General features: G+C 42.7%; 1 protein-coding gene across 4 annotated transcripts; it reads left to right on the top strand.

Moving 5' to 3' along the window:
* The first annotated feature begins 1,329 nt into the window (after positions 1 to 1,329).
* Positions 1,330 to 21,254, top strand: tpd52 (tumor protein D52). Of its 4 annotated transcripts, none has more exons than XM_012918607.3 (7): positions 1,330 to 1,484; positions 14,352 to 14,482; positions 15,267 to 15,415; positions 15,876 to 15,977; positions 17,374 to 17,415; positions 18,232 to 18,280; positions 19,603 to 21,254. In XM_012918607.3, exons 1-7 carry the CDS (start codon positions 1,466 to 1,468, stop codon positions 19,726 to 19,728), a joined length of 618 nt encoding a protein of 205 aa, XP_012774061.2. In that variant the 5' UTR covers positions 1,330 to 1,465; the 3' UTR covers positions 19,729 to 21,254. The 4 variants fall into 4 exon arrangements, with proteins under 4 accessions (XP_012774061.2, XP_004549267.2, XP_076735349.1 ...); XM_004549210.5 differs by lacking the exon at positions 1,330 to 1,484 and adding an exon at positions 9,330 to 10,021; XM_076879234.1 differs by lacking the exons at positions 1,330 to 1,484; positions 17,374 to 17,415 and adding exons at positions 9,330 to 10,021; positions 16,452 to 16,478.
* The last annotated feature ends 5,801 nt before the right edge of the window (positions 21,255 to 27,055 follow it).

Here is a 27,055-nt window from a genome sequence, read left to right as displayed (position 1 = left end):
TTCCCTCTGAGCTTTATGTGGTGTGTGTAAGAATGTTGCCTTATATTTTGTATGTGCTCGAAGTACATTTTCATTTGTGTGTTTTTTTCCAGACCTCCTTTGTTGAGTTTGCTGATGCATGTTGAACCCTAAAACAAAGGTGTTATTCATTAACTGAGATTTTGTATATATATATTGAAACGCGCGTGTCTGAAATAAAGTCACGCAATGCGTTTGGACGCGAAGCGTCATTCTCTGGAGACTCCAGCCTTGTATTCTCGCGTATCTGCTCGTCTCCCACTCCTTGTGATCAAAACGAAATCCAGTAGGTGGCACTCTTTCATCTGAGCGTCTTTTCTCACCCTCAGTGTGTGTCACATTGCTTGGTGTATAGTTTCATTGCTTCCCAATTAAGAGCTTTGCACACACAGCGTGTGAACAAGAGTGGGAATTAACCCGGGTTTGGATGACAGTAACGTGGAGGATTGTATATCCCACAGGAGTGGGTAAATCCCCGAGAAGAAGACAAGGAATGTTTTGTATGGCTAGTGTGTGTGTTTATTCATCTAGCCCGTACACGCTATCAGCTGGAAAATAAAAATATAATGGAACTAAAAGGAAAAATAACTGAAATTCCTTCGATTCTGTCATACTAAAATGCAGTGTGTCATCTCGCATCAAATGAACAGCAGGCCTCGCAGGTGGCAGTGAATTCTGTCTCAGCAGAGCAATGACTGCTGTATCTTTAAAATTAGAAATAAATCTTGAATTGACTTGATTGTAAATGGAGGTTAGTTTGAGCTTAAGAAAGATATGCTCAAAACAATATTTAGCCGAATATATATAACTCTTAAAAAGAAACAAAAAGAAGAAAAACAAAAAAGAAATAGAAACTAATATTTAAGGCAGCCATGATAAAAATTGATATTGATATATAATTTCATTCTTCCTTTATGCTGGAGTTACATGATGTGGAGCAGCGGTATTTTCCTCACTATTAGTATTAAAAATAAAATGATAATGATTTAAAAGCCCGATTTAACTGGCTTTTCTTTAAACTGATTTAACTGGCACCAGAAGCAACAGGTTTGCATGTGTCATAGTCTTCTTCGCATTTTACCTGACACTGTATCTGTAAGAAAAATAAAACAACATATATATACTACTACACTATTGCAGATATATATACATTTTACATATACATACTCTTGTTGTACAGTAAAAAACAAACAAACAAACAAACAAAACAGAAACACAAGTAATGACGTGTCCTTGTTGCGCAGCTTTGCATTGTTGTTGGGCTAAAACTTGATCCACGTGCTTGCTTCTGTTTACACTGCTGCGTGCTGACGTCACCGCGAACCCCACCCCGCACGGCGGGCTGCCTGGCAACATGAGGCAGAGAACAGGAAGACCCACAGCAGGAAAGTGAACAACCTGAGGACCCTGAGTAGAAATCGACGAGAAACAACGCTTTGGACGGACAATGGAGGATGCAGACAAAGGTAATTAAATCATCGACGCGTGCCAGTGTCGTAATAGATGTTTTAAAACTACTTTTTCCTTAGAGAAAAGTTAGCGGACTAGCTAACTTTGTGCTGTGACTCAAGTTAGTTCGTTGAGAGCATATGCTACCTCTCGCCATACGAATAAAGTGAGTTATTTTTGCGACGGACAACAGTTTGAAGAATTTGAATAAGAAAATAACTTTTTTTCAGCAGCACCACTGCAACAGATTTCTAGAAAAATGACACGGAAGTGCGGTGTCACGCCACAATTTGTTTTTTAACCACCCATTAACTTATTAGGTGAAACCATAAACGCACATTTCAGTTTTTGTGTGAGTTAAAAACCTTGACAGGCAGTGAAGAAAAGCAGTAAAACACTAGTCAACAACATATTTTGTAACTAACGGCGTAGCCTGTAAAAATGGGTTACACCTGTTTGACAGCTCACTGCTATAACTAGTTCAGACAAGTCACGCTGTGCTCTTATGCTCTTTCAAATGGTTTTTTACACTGAAAAAAAAGTTTTATTTTGAAATTTACGAACACTTATTCTGTGCCAAAGTGGTTGTGAGTTGTGGGTTTTGCTGATTTTTCTCCTGCCAAACTATAGCACAGTTCAGTTAACCACAGGTATCCTACCTGCATTTCTGTCTTTCACCTCGTTACTCTTCCTGCACGTTTGCTTTCCTATCAAGCAGCTGTTCTGCTCTCTTATGTACTTAAACACAACTGCTCCTGTCTCAAGTCCATATGTCTTTGCTGGAGTACAGAAAAGTCCACATTTGCACACAAAAAAGCTTGTATGTCCAACTTTTTGTGATTTTACTCATAAACAGCATGATCCATTCTTCTCTGATCTTTGTGTTATTTTATTCTACTTCATTTGCACTAAAGTGTTTGTGGAAAGAAGCAAAGCATCTGAGTTTTATTTGTTCATTTAAAATGTCATGTTGGAATTTTTGACCAAATTTCCCTGCAGCACAAACAGCCTTCACCCTCCTCTGGGTTCTCAAAAGTAATTTTCTGATGGTTGAAAGTTGTTTTGTGTGGGGTTTTTTTTGTTTTTTTTCCCCTTCTTCTTCTTCTTCCCTTTTTAATAACGCAGAGCGAGAAAGCCAGAACAAATGTTGCGTATGAACACCAGAATTATTGATGTAACTGGTTCCTGATTGATAATTTGTGCTTCTCCATATCAGAAGAAATGAGGTGTGTTTCTGCATCACTTTCTGTGTTGCTGCCAGTGGACACAATAGAAAAGAATGCTTTACTTGGCTTTAAATGCCACGCTTGTGAAGCCCATTCCTGAATTAGAGTTGCAGGTCCTGAACACATCCTTAAGTAAATGGTATCTTAGTAACTGTTTGATCTGGGTTCTCTTTGCTCATAAAGGTTTCTTGTGGTATGCTTTGGAGGGTTTTCCCTTCCCACATGACATGTTTTTTCACTGTGTGCGTGCGGCGGATGCACCAGTTAGATATCTTGTCTTTTAGTGGTTTTATAAGTCATTGCATGTGACCTTAAAAAACACAGTTTGAAAAAAGGTGAATGCCAGATTTCTTTTAAGGCCGTGCACACTTGCACTACAGGCTATTGTTCATCAAAATCGCAATAAAACAGGCCTGTACCACAAGTAATCACAAGAAAGTGAAATTGCATAGTTATCAGATAAAGGGGAAACTCTTTGCCAATCTCTAACTTTACTGCAGCCTTGAGGTGGTGTCTGTTTACCTCTCTAGGCAGCAAAAGTAAATGATCTGCCTCTCGAGATGTAATTTTATCACCTTAAATATCATCATAGGAACTGCTGTGCTCTCTGAATTTATAGTCGCACTGCTGTACAGGCAGCCAAGTTTGTTTCAAGGTCAGACTTTTGGTATGGTAGCTGTATTTTACTACCATCTGTACCTGCATCCTCCTCGTAGAAGTTGAGACCGCTCAGTGACAAGTATTTGCTTGCTTCAATACAATAATCTCCCTTTACGTTATTTATTTATGTATTTATTTTAAGGGAGGGTTTCATAGGTTAGATGTTTCAATCCTTTGACAGTAATTCAGGTAAAGCATTTGCAAATAACTTGGTGAACAGGTTTTTTGCAGGACCAAGGTCGGAGAGTGCTCTGACTGGTGCCTCTCAAAGGAGTCTGCTCTCCCCTGATTGTGTGTCTCTGTGCAGATGATCTTTGGATAACAAACTTGTCTGTTTGTGTCCTCCCTTTTTCTTGCAGTATAATGTTATTTTTTTCCATAGTGAATGTTTTTTTCCCCTTAAACTCAGGTTCAGTGAAATCTGTGGTTGACTCAGATGTGCCTTATGATCTTGTTAATCTTGATTTGTTCATCAACATTTATAGAGCTTGAATAGACTACAAAGAGGTTATTGGTACTCTGATAGATGCCTGAACCTAAACGCCTTCTCACTCAGTCATATTGTTCCAGGTCAATGTCAAGGACTGTAGAAAGTTTTTGTACTCCAGACTAACTTTTATTGTTGTTTTGAATGTTGCCTGTTTCATTTTCTGCATACAAGCTTGTGGCTTGAATCAGTTCAGAAAGGACGTGGTCAGGTTCACCAGCCCGTGTTGTTTTTCAGCTACCGGTCTAATGAGATTGATCAGGAGCAGAAGCCAACATTTTTTGGCGTTATTAGATTTCTGCGATGCACAACTGTCTGCTTTCAGCTGTCAGAGGAAGTCTCTCACAAACAACATCCCCACCCCAGTAATGTAGATCCGGTCGTTTGAGCTAGAAATACATTCAGCACAGCCAAATCACACTTTAAAAGCTGCAAACACTGCATGTGTTTATGTAAAGGTTTGCTATGATTTTTTTCAGTCATGCCAATAAATGTCATATTGGGCTACAAGCTGTGTCAGTCTGGGCTGGACCTCCCATTTAGTGAAAACCAGATGTGTGTTTACCAAAACCATTAGTATTTGAAGTCTACTCAGAAATACACCTGTCAGCAGTCATGGCTGTCGTAGATCATTTTCAAAGGACATTTGGAAGGGTTTGATGTATGCGAGAAGCTGTAGCCTTGAAAGCTGTAACTTTGAACGTTGGTGTCGCCAGGTTTGCACATTTCATTTCAAAGATTAAAGGGAACACCAGCTGTCTATTTGAAAACTTTGTATGTGGACCTGATAGTTGCCTGAAAGAAAACGTTGGCAAATATGGTATAAGATGCTTTATGCTGATCCAAAAAGTCTGAAGTTTGAGAGAATACTCAGGCAAAGGTGCTTTTAACCTAAATATATACATCACAATGCAATGCATTTAATATTTATCTGAATTGTTTGACATTTCAGCAGTAAAATGCAGTGATCAGGCTCTGTTAAACTGAACGAAAAAGAAACTCAAAGGTCAATAAATTCCACTACTTTCAGTACAGCTTTATGGAGAATTTTTCACCGACTTGTGAGATTTGGCCAAGCAGCACTCTCACCTGCCTGGTAGTTTATTTTCCAGTGAAAGACTGCAGACAGAAACTTTGATAAACTATTTAAAAGAAAGTTCAGTAGAGATATAAATTATTACTCCCAATTAACCAAAAGTTCTTTTTTATTTCAGGTTACTTCTGTCCCTGCTTTCATTATCTTTTAATCGGTACCTTACATGACAGTAGAAGGTTTGGCAGACCCTTTTTTCCTGTCCGATACCTGCTGTTTTCATCTAAACTCCATCACTTCAGTTATTTAAGGTTTTGTAACACAATCAGGGAAAAAACGTAAACTTTTAGCGTTTATTGGTATCATCTAAGATGTATAATGACTGCAGAAAGTTTTGGTTTCATTACTTTTTTAATGTGCTGTACTACCGTGCTGCTCTATACACCATGTCCTGTATTTGTAGTGCAAATAGAGTAAGATGGTGAATCTGTTTTGGAAGTAGGCCACACAACAACAGCTTTCCAATCTGTTGCCATACATTAGACCTTGTATTTGGAGAAACAACCCATTTTTAGTGTTTACCGTTGTTTGAAGGATGAGAGGATTGACACCCTTTTCCAGTTTGAATGGTTCATGTACAGTTGTGTTCTGGGTTGGTTAGCTGTTTCCAGTTGTTTCCAGTTGTGCGCTAACCATCTGCAAGCAGCTGCTTCACATTTAAGCAACAGATCGAGAGGAGATTTTTTTCCCCCAGCCTGTCAGACTAACTTTAATCAGCTTTCATCTCCATGTTTGTCTTAAGTCGTGTAGCCAAGAGTCTAGATTGAATGCACATGTACGGTATCGGTGTTCATCTGAGGTATAGCCACTTCCCATCATGCACATCTCATGCTTTGTGGGCCTAGTTAAAGTATCCACAGTTATCCATGTCTCATGATTCCTGTTTAGGCTAATCGTGTGACAGGCCCTGCTTTGAATAGTAAGGTAATTGATCGTGCGCTGTGCTTCATTAGCCGCTCTAAAATGGCTGTTTGTTTGTGTTTACGGTCACAGTCGCGGCAGGGGTTGATTTGTGTTTCTGTTTGTCTTATAAATCAAATGGGATGTTTTAATGGCATGAACTTATTCTGTGAAAATGTCTGATTTGTGACCTTGACTTTCATCATTTTTAATAATATAGCTATACAAGCGTACTGGTTTGTGTGCACGTGTGTCTGTGTACGTTGTTTTAACAAGTATCACATGGATTAGGGGCTCCACTGATCAGGAGGGAGTTATGTTGAGTTCATCATGTTGGGAGGCCTGTCCAGTCTAGCTGAGAGAGATACTGTTTGCTAAGATAGAAAAATGAGTGTGCTGGTTTGATCCGTTTCAGTACAGAAGGATTCTTGTAGAAAAGTATTTGTGCTTGCATCTTAACGAGGACCTCTTGTATTCATATTTACCTCTATATTTGTATTCTGAGACTTCCCAGTTTAAGAAAAAAAAAATTTCTGCTAAACCGAACCCTCATAGAGGCTTTCAGCTCATTCTGCCTGAAACAATCACTTTCAGCTCTTTCACATTTCCTTCTGATTACCCGTCCCTTGTCTGGCTTCCACAAAGTGAACCACAAAGTCTTTGTGAACTCTACTTCCTCTTTTTGGGAGTATGCAAAGTCACAAAAACAAACCTGCCGAGGGACATAATTTCTTATTGTTTATGTTGTGGCTGACTTGTGGGGAATGTCATAAAATGCCAGTTGAGAGGGGAAAATATCTGTTGTCAGGAAATCCCAAAGTTACAGAAACCACAGAAATATTACCTGCAGCCGCCAAGCGAATGTGTAATGACTGTCAGCACTGGAGGCTGTTTGTATGCTGGAGTACTTGAAAGAAGTGCCAGTAATACTAATCATTTAGACTGTTTTAAGAGAATGTGTTCGTACATTTACTGAGACGTTTATATTGGACTGTTGTTTGCACGTTGAGGCTTGATAGTTTGCCGTGAGCGACTGCAAACGCATTACTTCTGGGTTGACCTTGCTAAATAGAAAAGCTGTGTTGTGGAGCCTGTCTAGTGTAGCTGTAGTGTTATGCTATTTAGCCTTATATGACCAACAACTTGTTTTACAGACTTGTCATGTGTACTGTAGGGTTTGCTGTTACATTGAAACTCATCATCTCCCTGTCACCATCATTGTAATACCTCTGCTGCCATGGTGGGGGTTCTTTGATACTGAGTTACTCTTAGTCACCTGTTTTCCTCAAATGGAAAAAATGAACATGTTCATCACTTGGATGTACAGTTAAGTAGAAAAATAAGTAAGTCCCATTAAGATTATTGGCTTTTTCCACATTTCAGCTGGTTGGCATGTTTATGTCTTTGAAACATTGCTTACAGTTGAAAATGAGATCAGACCATAACTATGACCTGCTTATTCAGCAAGTGCTGTGTTTTTTATTTGTATTTTTCCTTTTTAAGGTGTGGGATGCCATCAGACCAAGAGCTTTAGGAAAAAAAAAATCTGGATTTGTTTTAGTCTGATGAGGATTTAAATAGGATCTCCAAATAGTTTGAAAGTGGAAAACGTGTCACTACTGCTGGTGCAGATTTCAACTGTTTTCCTATCTGCCCAACCAAACAGCAGACCAACCAAAAAACATCACCACAGTGTCTGCAGGTAGCTCAAAGCGCGTTCATCTACAGTGAGAACGAGAGGGCAAACATTCACATGGGAGGCTTTCCCACAAACCAGCCTTTGATTCTAAGAAGGCAGAATTTGAGTTTCCTTGTGAACATGCAGGAAACGGATCAGGCCTGTGGATTAAAAGGCGCAGAAGAACAGCATTGCAGAAGAACCTCGTATCTTACAGTAAGGTGCAAAATGTTGATTTGCTTTGCTGCCTCAGAAACTGAGCAACTCGATGAGTTCGATCTAATATCAAAGACTTTTTCTTTTTTTTTCAATAAGAGTTTCCTTGCTGTGTTTAACTTTATCCACAGGTACTGATTTAAAGAGACTCGAATGTTGAGTTGTGCAAAATATGTAGGAGGAAAAAATGTCAACTTTTTTTTTTGACTCTAGTTAATCGTGGAATTTGTCCCCTAGTGTTTCAATACTTTCAGGAGAGCACCGCTCCTTCTCTCTAAATGTAAGGCATTTCCTGGAGAGGATCAAGCAGACATGCACGTCTGGCTTTCTGCACAGAAGAATGGTGGCTGCACAGGCCTGAAGGGAGCTCGTGATTTATGTACATAGTTTTTAAATTCTCCCTGTGAACATTTCTGTACTAATGTGCTAATTTTCCCTGCAGCGATACCTTTGCAGAGTTTAAATCTTTACCACTTCAATTTTAATGCTGCTCGATACCGGTGCTGCAGCACATCTTTCCAAAGTTATCGAGTAATTTTAGGGCAATTTTACATCCGTAGTTGAGTCTGCTGGGATTACTTATTATACATCAGGGAAGAAATAAAAAATCGTAAATCTACTGAAGCGTTTTGGGCTTTCCCCAAAGGAAAATCATCAGGGTAGTAATTGAAATATATTTGAATGCATTTCTTTAAAGAGGGGTTTGATATAACCCTTTCTGTTTTCCCTGTGATTGCCTGGATAGCCCCCCCCCCCCCCCCCCCCCCCCCCTGCACATTTGCTTAAATATAAAATACATTTTTGATTATTAAATGTCCAGACCTAACAGGAAAGCCTTCGTCTGACACGTCTGTTAACTAAAGGTAAATTACTAGGTGGGTAACTGAGCTGATAACCCCCAGACCTCAGTTTCAAACCAGTAAAAACTCAGTATATGATCTTGCTTTGAGTCGGCTTCACTCTGTTTAAACTAGCCGATGTTTGTTTTGTACCTCCTTCCACAATGCTCTCGAGCTCTTTCAGGGATTCTGTCTGTTCACCGTCATAAAACTTGTGCTGCTTTTCCTTTTCAACGCAACCTTGAAAGCTTCAGTGTCTAATATGTTGCCATCTACGCTGCTTTTTGCACATTTGATTGAAATGTGACAAGGATTGCACTTATGTTTTCCTCTCTTTGTGCAGCCTAAATACCTGCTTTATGTCACAGCTCTGTGCCGTGTCGTAATGCAAAAGAAAAAGTCTGCTTTCAGGCGAGGAAAAGCTCGATTAAAAGAGTTTGTTTTCATGTGATGAAGGTCTTGCATTACAGGAGCTTTCTAGTTCAGAGAATGCCATTGTGGCAAGCAGTTTGTGTGAGTACACAACCTAGCACTTGTTCCCTCTACCACTTCGCGTAGCCTCTGGCACCCTCTCTTCTCCTTTCTAGCTGACTAGCATTACCGCTGCTTCAAGCTGGACTGTCCACCCTGGATTAGAGCTTTGCTGTAATCTGGGACACTGCAGATTATGCTTTTCATCTAATGCGCCCCCACACAATCACATCGCATGACCGGCCCACACAAATGGGGTCGCTCTCATGTCCTCCTCGATTGACAGGCTGGGAAGCGAGGGAGGGCGGGAACTGGCGGCGGAACCCGAGAGTATTGGAACAGGAGTACCGTGCGGTATCGCAACAGCAGCTAGGCACACAAAAATGACAGCGATGGCGCTCACGGTCTGCGGGATGGACTAAGAACTGACCTTTGGGATTATAGTGGAGAGGAAGTGGGAGGGTGTGTTTTTTGTGTGTCTGTGTGTGTGAGCCGGCTACAACAGCTGCTTGAGGGGACAGGTAACTTATTAACAGCAAGACAGGAGCAAAGGGCTCACTACACCTTGGCCCAAAACAGAAACCGATATTTAGAAATTGGCATCACTGTAGTCACTCTCACCTTGTGACTACCTGAGGGCCGATACAAAACCTCCTTCCTTGTGCGTGCACACACTTGGACACTCGAGTGTGTCTCCGTATGTCTAGTAAAGAAGGAAACGGACACAAGCAGCACGCGCCTGGGTCACATGCAAACAATCAGCAATAAGCACTCGGCTGGCTCTGCTTAGGTAGTGCTGGTAAAAAGGAGGTGGTAGTCGCTCCGGCCGGCAACACGCTGAGAGCTGTAAAGAATAAAGCATGGACCCTCTGGAGGAATACCGCTCTCCGTTTGACTTTGAACAAGGAGTCAACACCAGCTATCTCTACCTCTCCCCAGCCTTAAGCGACACACCGCCCAGCTCGCCAGCTGTCAAAACCAGAGGTAATCACAAGGAGAGAAGGGAGAGGCCGAGTGAAGGGTCTGTGTTTTTCGCGTGTGTGTGTGTGTGTGTGTGCGCTTGCTGGATAAAAAGACAAAACATGGGTTTGGTTCATTGAACAGGAAGAATTTGGGGTGGGGGCACAAACTGGAGGGGGAGGGAACAAATGATGATTGTCGGCGATGCGTATGACAGCATTCTCTCAATTTAGATGTTTCTAGATCTCAGACAGTGTTGATTTCAGACCATCATAACTCTTTAAACTTCAGTCATAATTATGCTGCTGTACCACACGGCGCGCCGCGTTTTCCTTCTTTTTCCTAGAAATGTAGAAAATAAGGATGCAATGACTGTAAAACTGTCCGTTTTTCTGTTTTGGGGAAAAAGAGAAGTATTTGCTGCAGTAGTTTAAAGTTTTTCAGCTCTTTATCACGCTGTCTTTGAACATTTATCCAATTGAGTTAGATATAAACAGAAAAAGACAGAACAAGACGTACACAGTTTGTACCATAAGTTAATGGGTGACATTTTTGCAACGTCCAGTACAGACTGTCCATATCGAGTTATGCTTTGATTTTGTCTCATTTTTACAATTAAGCCTTTCCAACGAGTTCTCACAGGCAGCAGTGTTCATCATCTGTTCCCCAACCATCATTCCTCCCATTACAGACTCATTCAGCTGCGGTAGGAACCTCCTGTTGTCATGGTACCTGGGTCTGTGAGCCAGGATTTCAAGTTTTGTGTGAATTCATTATTCTTTCCTTTGCGTCATGAAGATGATTAAGAGTTTTAGTTTTGTACGGTTTAGTCTTGAGTTTGGTTCTTTCTAGAGTCTCTGAGTCTGATATTAGTTTCCTTTCATGTCTCGTCCCTGTGTTCTGTCCTCGGTGTCTCCTGTGGATGTCAGTCTTGTTGTCATGTCCCGTTGGTCATAGTCTGCGTCTCTATGTTCTGTCTCCTGTACCTGTTTCCACGTTCTTTGTCTCCCCACTCTGCCACGTGCTTCCGTGTCCGTTTACCTCCTGTCCTACTGTCAAGCTTTCATGTCCTCGTCTGGGTCGCCATGTGTATGTCACTTCCTGTTTTATTTTGACGGTGCCTCGTCTCATGTGTGTTATGCTCAGTTTTGCTTCTCCTGTTCTGTTACTCAGATTAGTTCCAGCTGTGTTTCCACCTGTTGTCACCTGTTGTTGTGAATTCAATTCCTCATCTTCCTCTGTTCCTTGCCACGACCCTGGCTGTGTGCGCGCTCCATGTGTCTTAGTGTTCCCAGGTCCTCGTAGTTTCTGTTCATGCTGAGGTTTTTATGCCTCATGTTCTTTAACGCTAGCACTGTTGAAAGTTGCAAATAACACAGAATGGGTTTAGTGCCTCGACGCAGCTGGATGCTTCTTTTAATACAAGCTCTAATTCTAAGTATTTCCTTAAGAGGAGAGTTTTGATTGTAGGTATCCGGATCGCTGACTGTCACATTTCCTGTTGTGTTCGCTTGCGTGTTTGTTTACATAATAAGGTGGCCAATATTTTAGGCACCACAATGTCAGAGAAAATCGCACGTATCAGTCAAGTTGCCGCTTTTATATTAAATGTCATCATTTTACCCTGCTGAGCATTTATGCTAAATTTCCTTCTAATTGGTTATGGTTGACAGTGTGCTCGATGACCTTTAACCTTTGACTACCAGTATTAATTCACTCTTGAGTCCAATTAAATCTCTGTGTAAATTTGATGAAATTTCCATGAGGCGTTTGAGGTAGGTCGTATTTATGAGAATAAGTTTGACAGAGAGAGAGAGATGGAAAATCTTAAAAGATGTTCCTCGTCATGTTGGGAGCTGTTTGTGTGCAGACACACACACAAAAGTGTGTAAGGATTGAGGTTGATATAACTCAAATGAGACAATAGAGCCCATTAAGGTGAACAAATAGCTTCCTATGCACACTGTCATTCTTATCTTATTCTTTCGTAACATTCTGGTTGTGTAATACAACTTTATTGATTTCCATGTTTATTGGTGTGTCGTCTGGCCCTTTATGAAAGCTGCATTAGCGTGGTTACCGCTATCCGATGACTAGGCGACCTCGCTGCTTATCGCTTATCACAGGAAAAGAGGGACAATCAAAAAGCTCGTGGTCTCTATTTAAGTGCACGTCTTCGTCGTTGCTACAGTACTGACAGACACACAGTTGGGTGCTCATAGGGCAGGATTGTTAAGAGGAAATGAACTCAAACCATAGAGGTTGGGCAGGGATGTGGGTGAGTATGCAGTTTGATGTCGCAAGCCAAACTTCTGCCTACACTCGCATATAAACTTCTCTATTTGTTTCTCTCTCTGACTCTCCCTTTGTTTCTTTTTTTTCCCTCTCATGCTCTTAGCACCTACTGATGGAAACACACCTACAAGACATTTACAGAGGTGCCCAGAATTTTACATAACACGATGTGCTTGAAGAAAATGAGTTCCTGAGCAACATATTGTAGGTTATCAAAACATTATGTGTACTAAAATTTACAAAAAAAGGGTGGTGTCTTATTTTTTTCTTTATCTGGCTGAAGCACAGCCGTTATAACAGGAAGTGTCTTTTGCAAAATTGTGATGTTGTAGTACGCAGGTTTGTCTGCATATATGGTGTCAGTGCTGTATCACTAGTAGAAAGAAGAGGGGGGTAAATTCAAAAGAGAGTGGAAAAGCGCTTAAGGGCAGATGAAGTGAAACACCCCACAGGAACAGAGGGGGTGGTTTCAGGACTGAGGGCTAAATGAGAATTTCCTCTGTGGTTCTTTTTGCCTGATTACCATAATGCCCATCTCCGTTTCCTCGTCGAAACGATTTGCCTCGGATTCACTTCTCTCGCCAAAGCGTGTTTTGACATATAAATATTTGCACTTGCGAGGTGTCCAATCCGCTCGCCTTGTCCCCTGGCGTTAATTAAATGTAAAAGGAGAAGCAATTAATGGCACAGCTCCCTCAGCTCGTGATAATAATGTGTGTTTTGAAGGCAGAGGAACGTTATTTCATTAACGGCTCTCCAGACGGCGTGAGGCAATCCCGCTGTCTTTGTGGGAGTGTGCACTGCTAGATTTATGTGATTTTTTTTTTTTCTCCTCTTTTTTTCTGTCTCCGTCTCACGTCTTCACAGTGGTCCGCATTGAAAGAGAGAAAGGGTGTCCTCAGTATTTGGAATGAAGTGGGAGGAGGAGGCTGGAGATAAAGATGTATTTCAAGTACCATTCCTTTTGGCGAGATTGCGCGTTTCACCGCAGCTTCCGTGTGGAAACAAAATATATCACCGGCTAAAATGATGTTGTGCGTTTTGCTGTTTATGCCAAATCCTGACCCCAGCTGGGTGACAGCTTAGTCACTGAGAGGAACATTTCCTATATTCATGCAGTGAACAGGTCAAAATATAATGATTGGCTGCTTACGCGACCACCTTCAAATGCACTTTTTCTTTTTAAATCCTGAATAATAATAAGCAGCTGCAAATACACAGAAGCTGCACCTGATGTCTTCATTTCACTCTTGCACTATTACATATATTTCACTGTTATTACATAATTATTACAACCCCAGTCTGCTGAGAAAATTGCACATGGCCAAATTCTCTTACTCGTTAGGTTGAGCCAACGCTTTAATGAAACTTACACTCTTCTCTGTTTTGTGTGATGGTTCTGCCTCCACGCTGAGGTAACAACACTGTATGTGTATGAAGTTCACTCCAGCAGTTCCTTTTTCTTGTATTCTTCCCCTCACACTGAGTTATTCAGCTCTGGGGTTTCCCCTTTTTCCTTTATTTTTATTTTTTTCATACTCTCCTATTTTGGGTTTTGCGTCTATACTTTAACTTCCTTGAAATAATTTGACTAGATACCAAAAAAAAAAAAAAAAAGACCTCAGGGAGAGATTTTTGTTTCCCCTATTCCAGCTCACTTCTGGCCCAGAACATCCTTATTGGGTGTCGTACTTTTGTTTCACAGATCCCAACAACTCCTCCTCTCACACCGTCTGAGCCGAGGATATCTCCATCTAGAAAGTTTTTTGTATTATTGATGCGCTCTTGTTCCTGCTGAGCACAGCTCTGTCAGAGTCATCAACATCCAAGACAAGCTTGTACTCTATATGCCGTGTGTGTGTGTGTGAGGGAGATGGTATAGCTGGTCTGTGCAGGAAGAATTGTGGAAAGCTTCACTCCTTAATCTCTGTCACATGTTAAATCACCAGACATGTCTGTTTATCTTTAAAAAGAGATCACTTCATTAAATTTTGCACTTCTTGCTGAGTCAAAAACATTGTTTTCTTTTCTTTCTTTCTTTTCTTTTTTTACCTCCCAGGTTCCCAGGGCCATCCGGACTCGGCCCCAGAGGTGGGAGAGGATGCAGTGACGTCTGTTGGCGCTGCGTCCTCAACAACGCCCGACTTGACAGAGGAAGAGCGTCAGGAGCTGCAGGAGGAGCTGGCTAAGGTCAGGAGGGGTCAAAGATTTAATAGAAGAGATGTTGGTCTGAGCGAGGTAAACATTCACGCTCCCAGTTTGGGATAATCAGTTAACCTGACAGGATGGACTGTGGGAGGAAGCCAGAGTACCGAGAGAGAGCCCACGCATGGGGGAACATGCCATGCTCTTTAACCACTGAGAAGCTAAGTTCAGGCCTTTTCACTTAAAAAACGGTTCACAGCTATTTAAAACAGCTGAATGTTGTTGCTCCAGGACCTCACCTGGTGGCGCGTGTGACCCCGTGTACTAACGGCTCGGTCCTCTCTGCAGCTGCCTGGGTTCGATTCAGCCTCAGGGCCTTTGCTGCGGCCTGTCACCCGCCCTCTCTGGCTCCATGCTGTCCTGTCCGCCTCTATCAGATAAAGGCTAAAAGGCTCAAATAATAATTTTTTTTTTAACGAGTTATTTGGAGAACAGTCATTCTGTTCAGTCGATTTAAAGTATTTTGATCAAACGGCTCATTTGTCGAATGTATTTACTGCGGATTTAATGAGATAATTTGTATTTGTAACAGCAGAACGTTGGTGTTTGTGGGGACTGGCTCCAAATAAATTTGAAATGTCGCCACGGTCATGCGGTTAAACAATGGTGGAGTTTTATGACCTGGAAAAAATGTGTTTTGAATTTGGGTCTTTTTATAATGGCAAATACTGGATGAGCCAGACTTTACATGTTGGGGTACAGATTTATATGTAGAATCAAATATGACGTCTGTGTGCGTGCGCATGTGTGTGTGTGTGTGTGTGTGTAGGTCGAAGATGAGATCCAGACTCTGTCCCAGGTGCTGGCATCCAAAGACAAGCAGCTGGCTGAAATTAAGAGGAAGCTGGGCATCACTCCTCTTAATGAGCTGAAACAGAACATCACCAAAACCTGGCAGGAGGTCACTACCTCCACTGCGTAAGTACTGAGCTGCGCGCTTTTCACGATGCCTTCATGTCAGCCGGCTGAAAGCGTTTGCTAAAGACTTTTTGTAGTATTTTTGTCCTTTTCCCGTCCTGATCGAGAGCTTTCTTATGCATCAACCCTGCACGTTTTCTCTAATTGCTCTGAAAATACGGATAACTGTCAGCGCTGTGGAGAAAACGCTCTTTTTGTGCTGAACGAGAAAGCTGTCAGTGCTCCTGACAGGCTGCCTGTGGCCTGTTTGAAATGGTTCGATGGGATTCACATTGAAGGAAATGAGCAGCATTCTGATGCTCTCCGGCTTTTCTTTAAAATGAAAAAGACACTGAAGTTTACTTCTGACCTTCACGTGTCTCTTCCGGCTTTGATCCTTCAGTCTCTTTTCATCACACTCATATCCTTTTTCTTTTTTTTTTGGCCGCCCATCACTCCTCTTTCTCTCTCTCTGTTTCAGCTATAGGAGGACTTCTGAAACTCTGTCTCAGGCGAGTCTGAAGGCTACAGCAGCTTTCACAAATATGGGCTCAGCCATCACCCGGAAGCTCGAGGATGTCAGGTGAGTCAGACGGGGAGATGTCAGCGAATCATATTTTGTAATCCTTTGAAAAGCCACAGTAAAAATGGCTCCGCTGTGCTGCACCTGTCCATCATATCACATGTGATAGAAATGTGTTCCTGTAGCGGGCTCTTTTCCTTCTGTCCTTCCTCAGCGTTTAAGAGACCACACTCCTGTCTTTCTTTACTAACCACTAACAAAACTCATTTTAACAAGATTCAGAGTCAGGACATGTTTTTAAGGTGACAACTTTAAAACTGGGGGCAGTGTGAGACTGCTCGCCTGCTTCCGTTCATAACGCACCCGCAGGCCCACATGAAACACATCTTTGTTTAAAGCATAAGCAGTGGCTTCCATATCTCCTGTATATTCATATTCTGCCTTTCTTTGTGTTAAACAAATGAGAAATGTGCGATAATCAGCATAGAAGCAGCAGAAGTGTTAGTAACTTACAGCATTGCTTGGCTTTTGCAGGTCACACTATACGTCTAATAAAGTTAGGTAAGACTGCTCACTTATTTAAGGCCAGTTAAAGGAGAAATAAATCTTATTTTTCTTTTCATACCATCTTTGTGAAATGTGTTTGAATGTGGGACTGCAGAGGTTGTTCTTCTGATCGATTTCAATTTGCATGAATAACTTGGACATTTTCCTGCATGTTTTTTTTTTTTTTTTAAATCAAATTCTGCAGAATGAACTGAAATCAGCTGTGTTTTTATGCACTGATGTGTTTTATTCAAATCTAATTAGCCTGTTGCACCACTTTGACCAGCTTCTTATTAAAGGGCATATGTCCCGGTGGGTTAGGTGTCAAACTGTGCGTTCAGAGCACCAAACGCAGCACTTCCTGTGAATTATTCCTGATTAAACCCGGCTTTAAAAAAAAAAGAAATCAACAGCAGATTGTTGCATTTGAGATGTATCTCTTGTTGATCTTCCCTCTCGTGTCTTAGTGTGTCTCCCCTCCCCTGTCATCCTTCTTCTCTCTGGATTACTGAGCCGCAAACAAGATTATTAGTCCTCTCAAAGCTGCAGTGTGCTGAGAAGAGCAGCCTCAAAGACTCCGGGCTGGTTGCCATGGGGTGGGGGCTACTGAGGGCCTGACAGGGGTCAGAAGGGTGTGTGTGTGTGTGCATGTGTTGTCCTTTTGTGTGTGCGTGGGTTTGATGACATGATACTCACCCATAACTCGCAGGATTAACACGTACCCGCTGTGTTAATACACAATCAATCTTAATTGGATAAAGTGGGATTTATAGGATTTATGCACTCGGTAGAATAAACGAGGGTTTGTGCTGTATGTTGTGCTCTCTCGCTCTGTGCACGCTCTGCTGCTGCTGTGCTAACATGACCACTAACACTTCCTTCTTTTCTCCTCAATAATGCTGTCGGATAGCGTAAAGTCATTGCAGCACTCGGCTAGCATGCCCGTCATGAGGTAAGAGAACCCGAACCAGTTCGTGTGAATGTTGGAGGCTGCTCAGTGTCTGTGGGCGGCAGTAGACAGACAGAAGAGCGTGTTTCCTGTTAAATAAAATAAGGCCTGACAGCGTACCCTAATAATACCGAGAGACCGCTGGTGAAAGCCACTTTATCTGCTATCAGTGAAGCTGCAGCTTTAATAATCTCGCTCCGCCAGGCCGCTGCTGTTTCGTCAGGCTCAGAGGTTTAACAGAAATCTAAAAAAAAGAAGAAGAAGAAAATATGAAGATGCAGGGAAACGCCCACCTGCACAAACTGCTCGCCTGGTTTTTGTTTTTCTGCACTTGGAAAGAATGTTCTGCCCTAAATATGGCTCTGCTTTCACAAAACCTGGACACACACACGTAACCAGGTTTTGAAAGAACTTTATTTCTTATTTGGTCTGTAAATATAATCAGAAATTTCTCCCGGTGAATCCGAAAGTTCAGCTCGAGAGCGCACACACACGAGAGGCTTTTCGGAAGACTGTCCTCTCGCCCTCTTCGCTCTGTATTCTCTTTGTGTGTTTGCATGAAAAACAAGCCCTCTTAGCACTTTCTCAGCTGAACAGAGAAGAATGGGGTCACTTTAGAAAATCCCGCATTGTGTGTATCGAGTATCAGATAACATGACCTTTAAAGGCTGTGCTTGCAGTGGGTGTCCTGCTCTATTTTCCTTTTGAAAGGAAGACGTGTCTGCATCTCGTCTGGGTGTGATTATGTTTGATAACTTCAGTCATCTTTTTTTTTTTCTCTCTCTCCTCTCTGTCTTCTGCCTTTTTTTCCTTTCACAGAAACGCACCAACCTTCAGGTCGTTTGAGGAGAAAGTAGAGACTCTGAAGGTAACGGCTGGATAAAGGACCTTGATGCCGTCTGCAGACGTGCCTGTGTGGATGTAGAATGGCTAGGAGTCAGAAACGCACCATTATTCTGCGCACAAACTGTATTCCACTGCATTTTGGCGTCACGCCGCAGTAATGAGGTCGCGTTCAGTTCGTCCTCTCTTTTCAGTGTTCGTGAAAAGAGGAATTCGGCTCTTAAATAACTTTTTAATCAAGATTTAAAGTGAGCCTTTGTGGCTTCTGAGAGCACGCGGTGTCCTTGGTTTCTTAGTTAGAGCCATCTGTTGCTCCACGTGTCTGGTTTAAATAATAAAAATAAGATAGTGGATGTCAAAATGCTCAATTCGAGGCCTTAAAAACCAGTAAGTGATGTCAGATGCCCTCCCTGAATCAGTCCTGCCACTTATCCAGGCTTGGGCCCAGCACTAGCGGTACAGGAGCTTTATGAAGCTTTATTCAGTGTCCTTCATATCCTTAGTAGTGGAAGCTGTGACATTATTTGACTCATTCAGGTCACAAAAATGTTGTGCAATATAAGTTCCCAGAGTTATTTAAGGGTCATGTATCACTGTTTTCAGCCTGGTTGCGTGTGACTGAATGTCGATGTATCTCCTACCGCATGGCAGGAGTTTGATGAGACGGTGTGCAGGGTATCTGGTGATGTTAGTGGTCCTGTTTATGTAGCGGGCCTAGAAGATGTCAGTGACTGCAGGTAGCTGGATCCCAATTATCTCATCATCCCAATTAGTGACCCACTGTGCACTGGTCTAAGTTAGTGATGAGAAAAACACATTTCTGTGCTCTGGATGAGTCAGAAAATATCCCACCTTCCACTACAAAGGATATGAAGCACAGCTTCTGTGCACACTCACATAAAATGATCCCCCTGAGTGCCTCAAATCTGAGAAGTTGTCAGACGATGATCATAAAATGAGGGTTAAAAATATGCAGGGATTATAAAAATATAGCAGTAAAATGCAACATATTGCGTTAAATGTGACGAGTTTAATGCTGCAGAAAATCTTTGATCTTGGGATTTAGCGTGCAGAGCCGTAAAACAAACATTTTAAGTTGAGTTAATTATCTTAAAGCTGAGCGTGCTCTCAGTGCTGCTTTTTTAAAAGGTGATGGCTTCACTTAAATATTCCTTTATTTAAACATTAAATGTTGCCACAGCCTAATAAACGAGGCCTGATCAAAGTCAGCGGATCAAAGTGAGATTCATTTCATTGGTTGTACAGATGCTGGTGTGTGCTCTCTGTTCTAGTAGCTGTAATTCCATCAGAGTAAAACCTACGTTGTTTTCTTTCCTCCTGCCTCAGACCAAGATGACCCCATCACCATCCACCAGTGAGACCGGCATCCAGGACGGCGGGGATTCTCCAACCGCTGAGGCTTCACTCAATCAGCCAGACAACTCGCCCTCCCAGGAGGAGCCGATGCACTGAGAGGGCCTAACCACTCTTGAGCTCTCTCTGTCGACCCTCTAACCCCCCGGGCCATCTACACTCTCCCCCTAAACGCTGCGTGCCAGTTTCCCTTTATTGGAAACCAGTGACTCCCTCCCCCCCACACTCCCAGCCTTCCTTGTGATCTAATTGTCGGATCTTTTCTCATGACACGTGCTCTCACTTGTTAACCACCGCGGAAAGTGAAAGCATGGGATGGGCGCAGGCATGTGGTCTTTTGCTGTGTATCTTCGAGTCTCTTCAGGCTCACTGTGGGAGAAATCCTCCCTGCTGTGCCACTTTTCCTCTTCCCCTTCATCTTCTCCCTCTCGCACTCCTCATGCCTCTGCCTAACCTGCCAAACATGCTCCAATTTATCAACACTGCGTTCAAAGAACAAATGTAAAAATGTATGCCTTTCAGTGTCATCGGGGTGTGACACCTGGTGCGAGTACTGTGGGTTAAATTAGTCAGTTTTTCCCAAGTGCAAACACCGACTCGAAAATAGGAATTTCAGAGCACAGGATGGGGGTGAAACACACACACAAAAAATTCCCCCCTTTCTTTGCCTTTGTGATGATGTTGTCAGAGAACGATCTCCACGCTCAGATAGTTACAGGAAAACTGCCAAGATCAGCGGAACAGAGATAGAGCAAACACAGCGTCAAGGTTCAGCCTTGACCCGAGGTGAAAGAGGGAAAAAAGAGCCAGAGTCAATATTTAAACACTTCATTGTTCCTGCGTGGGAGGTAACACCTAAACCTCCCCACACTGTGCGTGATAAAAGGCCTAGCAAGAGGATACTTCACTGATATGAAATAATATTGTAACAGAGAAGGTTTCCCTCCCTATTTTGAATATGCGCACTAAGCTTGACAGGCTTTTTCCTGCTTTTTGGGGGGAAGTTGCATAAATAATTGAAATTCTGGTGGTAGAGTTTTGGCATACTGCACAGGTACATACAGTATTGGGTAAAACAAATAAATGCTGCTTTCAGAGATCAATCACCATTTCTGAGTGTTGAAGGTAACTTAGTGGTGCATCTTCAGTGACCACTGTTTTCAGCTCACTATTGATCCTGCACATCCTAGAAACTATTGAACTGCTGAACAATGAATGAATCGAGTTGCGTGCTACCCACGGGTGACGATGGAGGCTCAATGAACCTCGAAGGGCGAACAGAGCCAGGGTGGAGTCAGCCAGGGCTTCCTCTGAGACGTGAGCGTAACTAAACTACTGATTTGTAACCCTTCCCCTCTTCTGGATGCACGACCAACCTTGTGCAAGTCTTCTCCTGCTGGTGGTCCAATTGTGCGTGTGATTCAGCTCGCCCTTCGCCGTTAACGTCGCCATGCAGACCAAGGGTCGGGAACACTGCTATCCAGCCATGAGCAAATTTGTTGCAGCCTTTTATCTGAGGCGCTTTTATTTGGAGTCGTTTACTCAACACACACACAAACACATTTGTTCATGAATGGAACCATGGAGACAAGAAATGCACTCTAATTAAAAGACTTTTGAAGTAACCTGACTCAGTGCTCATTGACTTTATGTGGGAGGAGTGGGGAGTCACTCAGGCAACATTGCTTACCCTACTGTGTTTATTCATTAGTTTCTATGACGTCATTTTACATTAAATACACAAATATTATAGAGGTGCAATACCTCAACTGAACACAAGAGGGCAGCCAAGATCAGAAGCTCTGCTTGTGGTGCTTTTACGTCTCAGTCCGGCCCAGACAGCCTGGAGCCTGCTGCTGAACTGACTCACAGTCATTACTGTTGCCTGACACAGTGAGGGGAGATGTAGGAGAAGTGAGGAAGTCAGAGGAGAGGATAGTTTGTAACCGGCTTCTAAATATATATAAACAGCAGTTTCAGTGACACTGGAGTTGTAAAAAGTTGAAAATACTGATCTGATCAGCGTTTAAATCAGACCTGAAGTCTGGGCTACAGCAGCGGTAAAATGAGAAGTATAAATTTAGAGTTGACTGCAATAATATGACTAACAAAGCAGTTGGTATTCGTATTTGATTGTTATTCCTACCACAGTACTGTGCAAAAGTCTCGAGTCACCCCTCATTTCTTTATATTTTGCTTCCAAGGAGCCAGACTTTCTTGTAAAGTGGTCTCGAGCAATAGTTCTCCAGGCTTTCAAAGGTTTTCTTTACACGTTGGCTGTTTTTTGTTTGTTTTTTTTCACTCATTTTCAATCCAGTCCTCATGCCTGACCGTTTTCAGAGAAATATTTGTTTAAGCTACGTAAAACTGACCCAAGTCCACATAAAATATGGATGAAGCAATATTCAGTGTACAGACAACTTTGTAAAGAAGTTTAAATTGTATCTTTACACATTTTGTCACCAGCAGCTGGCTACAAAGACTTATTTGCTCCAATTTCTTTAGTGGAGTCATAGTTTCACTGCCATAAAACAGTATTTTTGAGCCATTAACTGAGAACTTATGTATCTCAGCACAGTGTGCACATTGTCCCCTAAAAAATTTGAGGAAACTGGACAAGTGGAGGACAAAAGAAGTATTGGTAGGCCTGATCTGCCTACAGCAGCTGAACAGTATCTGAAAGTCATGTCCTTAAGAAATGGGGAAGTGAAGGGAATCTTCTTCTGATCCACTATGTAATACTGGCATCAGGTCAGCAAAATCTTCATTTGTCAGCATGAGAATGATCCCAAACTCATGGCCAATACAGTAATAGCATAATTAGACAGAAAACCACATAATGACCATATCTGTCATGGACTGGTCTCCCCAGAGCTCGGGTCTCTACATTACCGAAGCAGTGTGGGATCAGACAACAGAACAAAAGGGAGCCAACATCTGAAGGTGCTTCAAGAAGCCTGGAAAACTATTCTTGAAGACTACTTAAAGAAATCACAAGAAACTCTTTTATCCAAGCAGTGTTGAAGAATAAAGGATGTCATACCAAATATTGAGCTTGTTAGAAATGTACTAACTCTAAAATTGATCTGTAGAATTGACCTACATTATTTCCAATAAACAATCTTAAGGAACGCTTTGTGTTATCAGAAAGCGTGTGGTTAAACTGCACTCACACAGAAGCGCCACATTCAGGAGAAACGACACACCGACAGCAGCTAACAAACAGCTGCCAAAAAATCTTTATTCAGTTATAACCAGACGCCTGCAGAAACTTGAAGTCACACAGATCGCTCTGGAGAAGGTCTAAACTCTACACCGAGTCAAACAACAACAGCACCAGAACGCACTTTGTCAGTAAACACAATTTTACAACAAGAACGATGGCGTTTTCTACACACACAGAGATCAGATAAGAAAAACAAAATGGTACAGGAGATTTAACAGTCAGTGTGCACCGATTCTTCTCAACCGGAGAAAAATCAGATATATATATATATATATATATATATATATATATATATATATATATATATATATATATAGATAGAAGTCGTTTGATAATATCGTGGAAAAGAATGCCATTATAATAATAACATCACTGGTGCAATAGAGTACACATTTTGTGATAGATCTTTACTGCAAGTGCTTTGTGTCATGTGTTGTGTTCACAAAGGATCCCGTGTAGACTCAGTGTGTGACACTGACAGCTGTTGTTGTCGTGCGAGTTATGAAGAAGCAGGCCGGTTTAAATGTGCAGAAAGAGAACATTCAGTCGAAACATGGCTTAGTGTGTGTAAGGTCCAGCAGGCAGAAGAAAAAAAACAAACCTCCGGGAATCCCAAATGACAATTTGGACCGTTTTGGATTTTTCTTGTTTAGAGTTGAACGAGAAGATCGATACGCTGCTATGAAGGGAGGCATTAATGACACGTCCCACAGGGGACCCTGTAGTATATGTCATTATGTGGGCTCCATGATCCCGTTTCCCACCTGTGTGTAGCACAAAATGGGACTTACTATGCCGTGGGGTTTTGTGGGAGCTAGTCAAAGAAATGTGTGTCCAGCACTGGTTAAAGTTTTCAACTGAAAGAAAATAAAAAACAAACAAAAAAAACAACAACTCTTAGTTAAATAGTTTAGAGCAGGGATGTCAAACTCATTTTCCATCGTGGGCCACATACAGCGGAACATCTTTCTGTCAGTGTGAAGAAGTTTAACCACACATTTAAAGAGCAAATCAGTTTTTCCACACGATAAAGTTTTTCTACTGTAGTAAGTGAAATGAAATCTGTCAGTGTGACTCTTTGGGCTCAAGCTGTAAGAAATTATAACTAAATCATAAAGTGGGCAGCTCATCGCTCACAGTATGATAGTATGGGGAAGGAAAAAGCTGTAAAACGTATGAAAACAGTTAAAAGTCAATTTTTTTTTGCCATTTTTCTTTCTTTTTCAGAGCCGTCCAGATTGGGGGTTTTCCCGGCCAATTCTAGCCCCCATGCCTCATGTTTGACACCCCTGGTTTAGAGGATGTGGGTAGGTCAGTCTTGCAGACACCAAAGCCAGCTTGTCTGTAAGTCGACTTGTTGCGGCACGTTGTTCTATAATTTTATAATAAACAAGCAGCTGGTATCGATCTTCTCTTCAAACTTCACGATAATGTAAATAAGCATATTCCTACCCTGCAAAGAGAGAAGTGTGTGGGGGGGGGGGATCAGACACGTGATCGGCCCCACGGACATCTGAGACCTTCTGTTGTGGCGCCAACATGCAGAACCGATTCCACCTTCAACCAGAAGAAAACCAGAGCCTGCGGTTGCACAAATCTCTTTGTCTCGGGTAAAACTGACCCATGTGTGTCTCCCCCCCCCCCCCAAGCACCCTCACAGTAAAAGGCAAGCTACCGATTCCACGGACAGCAGCGATTCTTATCATCTAAGGTCACACATGGGGAGCCCTGCGTGCGTGCCCCGTTTCACATCGTCCTCGTCAATTATTCAAAGACTCGGACGCACGCGTACGCACAAACAGCAGCAGCTCCCCCCGCCCCCTCCCTCACGCGCTCCACCGATAACACCTAACATCGTCTGCGCTCTTGACTCAGAGAGGCCTCCGCGTCCTGTAAACGCGGAGTTACAGCTCATACTGGTTGCCTGATGGAAGGTGATGCTCCGCAGATGCCAGTGTGTGTGGTAATGAATCACGCAGGCGGCCGTTGGGCTGGTGTGAGCAGAAGTGTGTGTAGGGCGGTGAAAATTCATGAGGTACGACAGCTTGAACACTGAAATGTGCATTTATGGTTGCAGGAATGGCTTGACCAGGCTTTGTAGGGAGTAGAGGTGTACAAACACACACACACGCACACAAAATAAGCTTTTGTGGTCACTTGCACAACACAAACACAACAGGAGGAGGTATAAATGCTACATTGAGCAGATGGGACATACCTCGGGCGGTCGTTGGAAACACAGTCCATCATCTCTCTCTCTCTCACACACACACACACACACACACACACACACACACACACACACACACACACACACGCCGATAACTCCTTAGCGGATCTGTGTTTTTGGACCAGCGGCCCGGTGAGACAGGAGCAAGCTCTTCGCATCGTCACATGATGAGATCTGAAGCCACGGGGACATACGCTGAGCAGCAGGGCCACATATCGCACCCATGATCTCACTCAGTGGGCTTTCACACCTCTTTCACTCATATTGTGTTTGCTTGCTTGCGTGTGTGGAGATGAGAGAGGTCTGTGTTGTGTTACATCACTGTTTAATGCGTGCAGTGACAGAGGCCCAAAGAAATAAAGGCGACAAATGTGTTGTCGCTGATGTACGGTTGCATATTATCCTAACTGCTTGATACATGATGCCGACTGATATAAATGATGCGGTTGCTTGAGCGATGGATGAAAACGAGAGAGCATCGCCAGTTTGGAAACGGTTCGTACCGCCCCAAAATGGTCTGAGCTAAATCCCTACATCGGCCGCGTACCGCCCACCCCCGTCTTTAGACTTTTCCTCCCCCCCCCCCGGCGCGAGACGCCGGCTTCGTGAGAACATAACGCTGCTACTCCTGATGGCACAGGAGGAAGGAGGCCTGTGTGACTGATACTGGAGCTCATCATGAGGTTTTAAGCGGCTTCCTAGGACTTATTTTCAGCACATATAGAAGGAGGAAGAGACTTTGGGAGACTAGTGTTTCTCTCAGAGCTGACGTGTTTGAGATGTCAGAGGGGGTGTTACAGGCTCATGTATGTTGACTGGAGGAGATACCAGAGGAAATCCTTTTGTCTGGTCTAAGGTGGCACTTGCAAAGATTAACTGATTTCCATCTGAAAACTATCTTAATCAGTCATCACAGCCTGCATCCAAATGCCAAAGGAATAGCTCATCAAGAAAGTCTTTGTTTGTTTTCTTGATGAGAGTCGAGAAAACCTCTGAAGCTTGTGGAGAAGTTAGCCTGTCAGCTTAGCTTAACCTCCAGACTGGGAAACACAGAAGGAGCTCGGTACACTCTGCCACAGCAGCGCTCTGACGGCTCAGTCACACTAGAGCAAACACAGGACACGGCAACCTCCATGTAAATAGGTTTGAAAAAACCTTTAACGAATTTGGAAAACTTTTTCCAAATTCATCGGATGATTGCAAGAAGGTGAGGTAACCAATATCACTTTTGATCGCAAGGTGAAACAATTAGTCTGACTCCAATCATTCGTGGGCAGATTGGAAGGTTTGCACATAACTGCCATGTAAAGTCTTGATTATACTCCACAGCAGACAAGGCAAACTGCACACCCGAGGATTGAGCAGTCAATCTGACATCTGCTTGAAGTCTGTCACTTTGGCAGGGTGTGTAGATGGTGCTTTGTCGTGTTGACTCTGATCGGTCACAAAACTCAAGCAGGCACTCGGATGAACAGCTGATGCTTAAATTTACCTCACAGGGACTCAAGCGGGTCCATGCAAAGTCCCTGCTTAATTCAGAAACGCAGACAGATTTCTAGCACACTGCAACCAACCTGAGCCTGTCTGCATCAATGACGCGTCTCTTTGCATTCGGGGTCTCACCTCAACTGGTTGCCATTGGGTGTATTCCTACTTGCAGGTTACTCAGCGCCTTTGTCATTTTGAAAATCGTTGTTCTGTCTTCATGTTTTCAATCTGTGAGGTTCGGACTGGACTTACAGATTGTGATATTCGCTGCTTCATCGGTGAATCGCTGCATCAACACAGATTGGATGTAACTTGGCCGTGTTCAATCGCAGATGGTTTCCGTCTTATTGCGGCTTTATCACAATCTTTACGAACCAAAGTCACATTGATGCAACCTTTTTGAAGTCAATGAGACCGCAGGTTCTTCGCACACGGCTGCAATAATATTGGTCACCCTCGGTCTCCACCCACTGTTTTCTCTA

Source organism: Maylandia zebra, linkage group LG22 (genome assembly GCF_041146795.1).
Source record: "Maylandia zebra isolate NMK-2024a linkage group LG22, Mzebra_GT3a, whole genome shotgun sequence".
NCBI classification, from domain to species: domain Eukaryota; kingdom Metazoa; phylum Chordata; class Actinopteri; order Cichliformes; family Cichlidae; genus Maylandia; species Maylandia zebra.
This window is presented reverse-complemented; position numbering and strand designations above follow the sequence as displayed.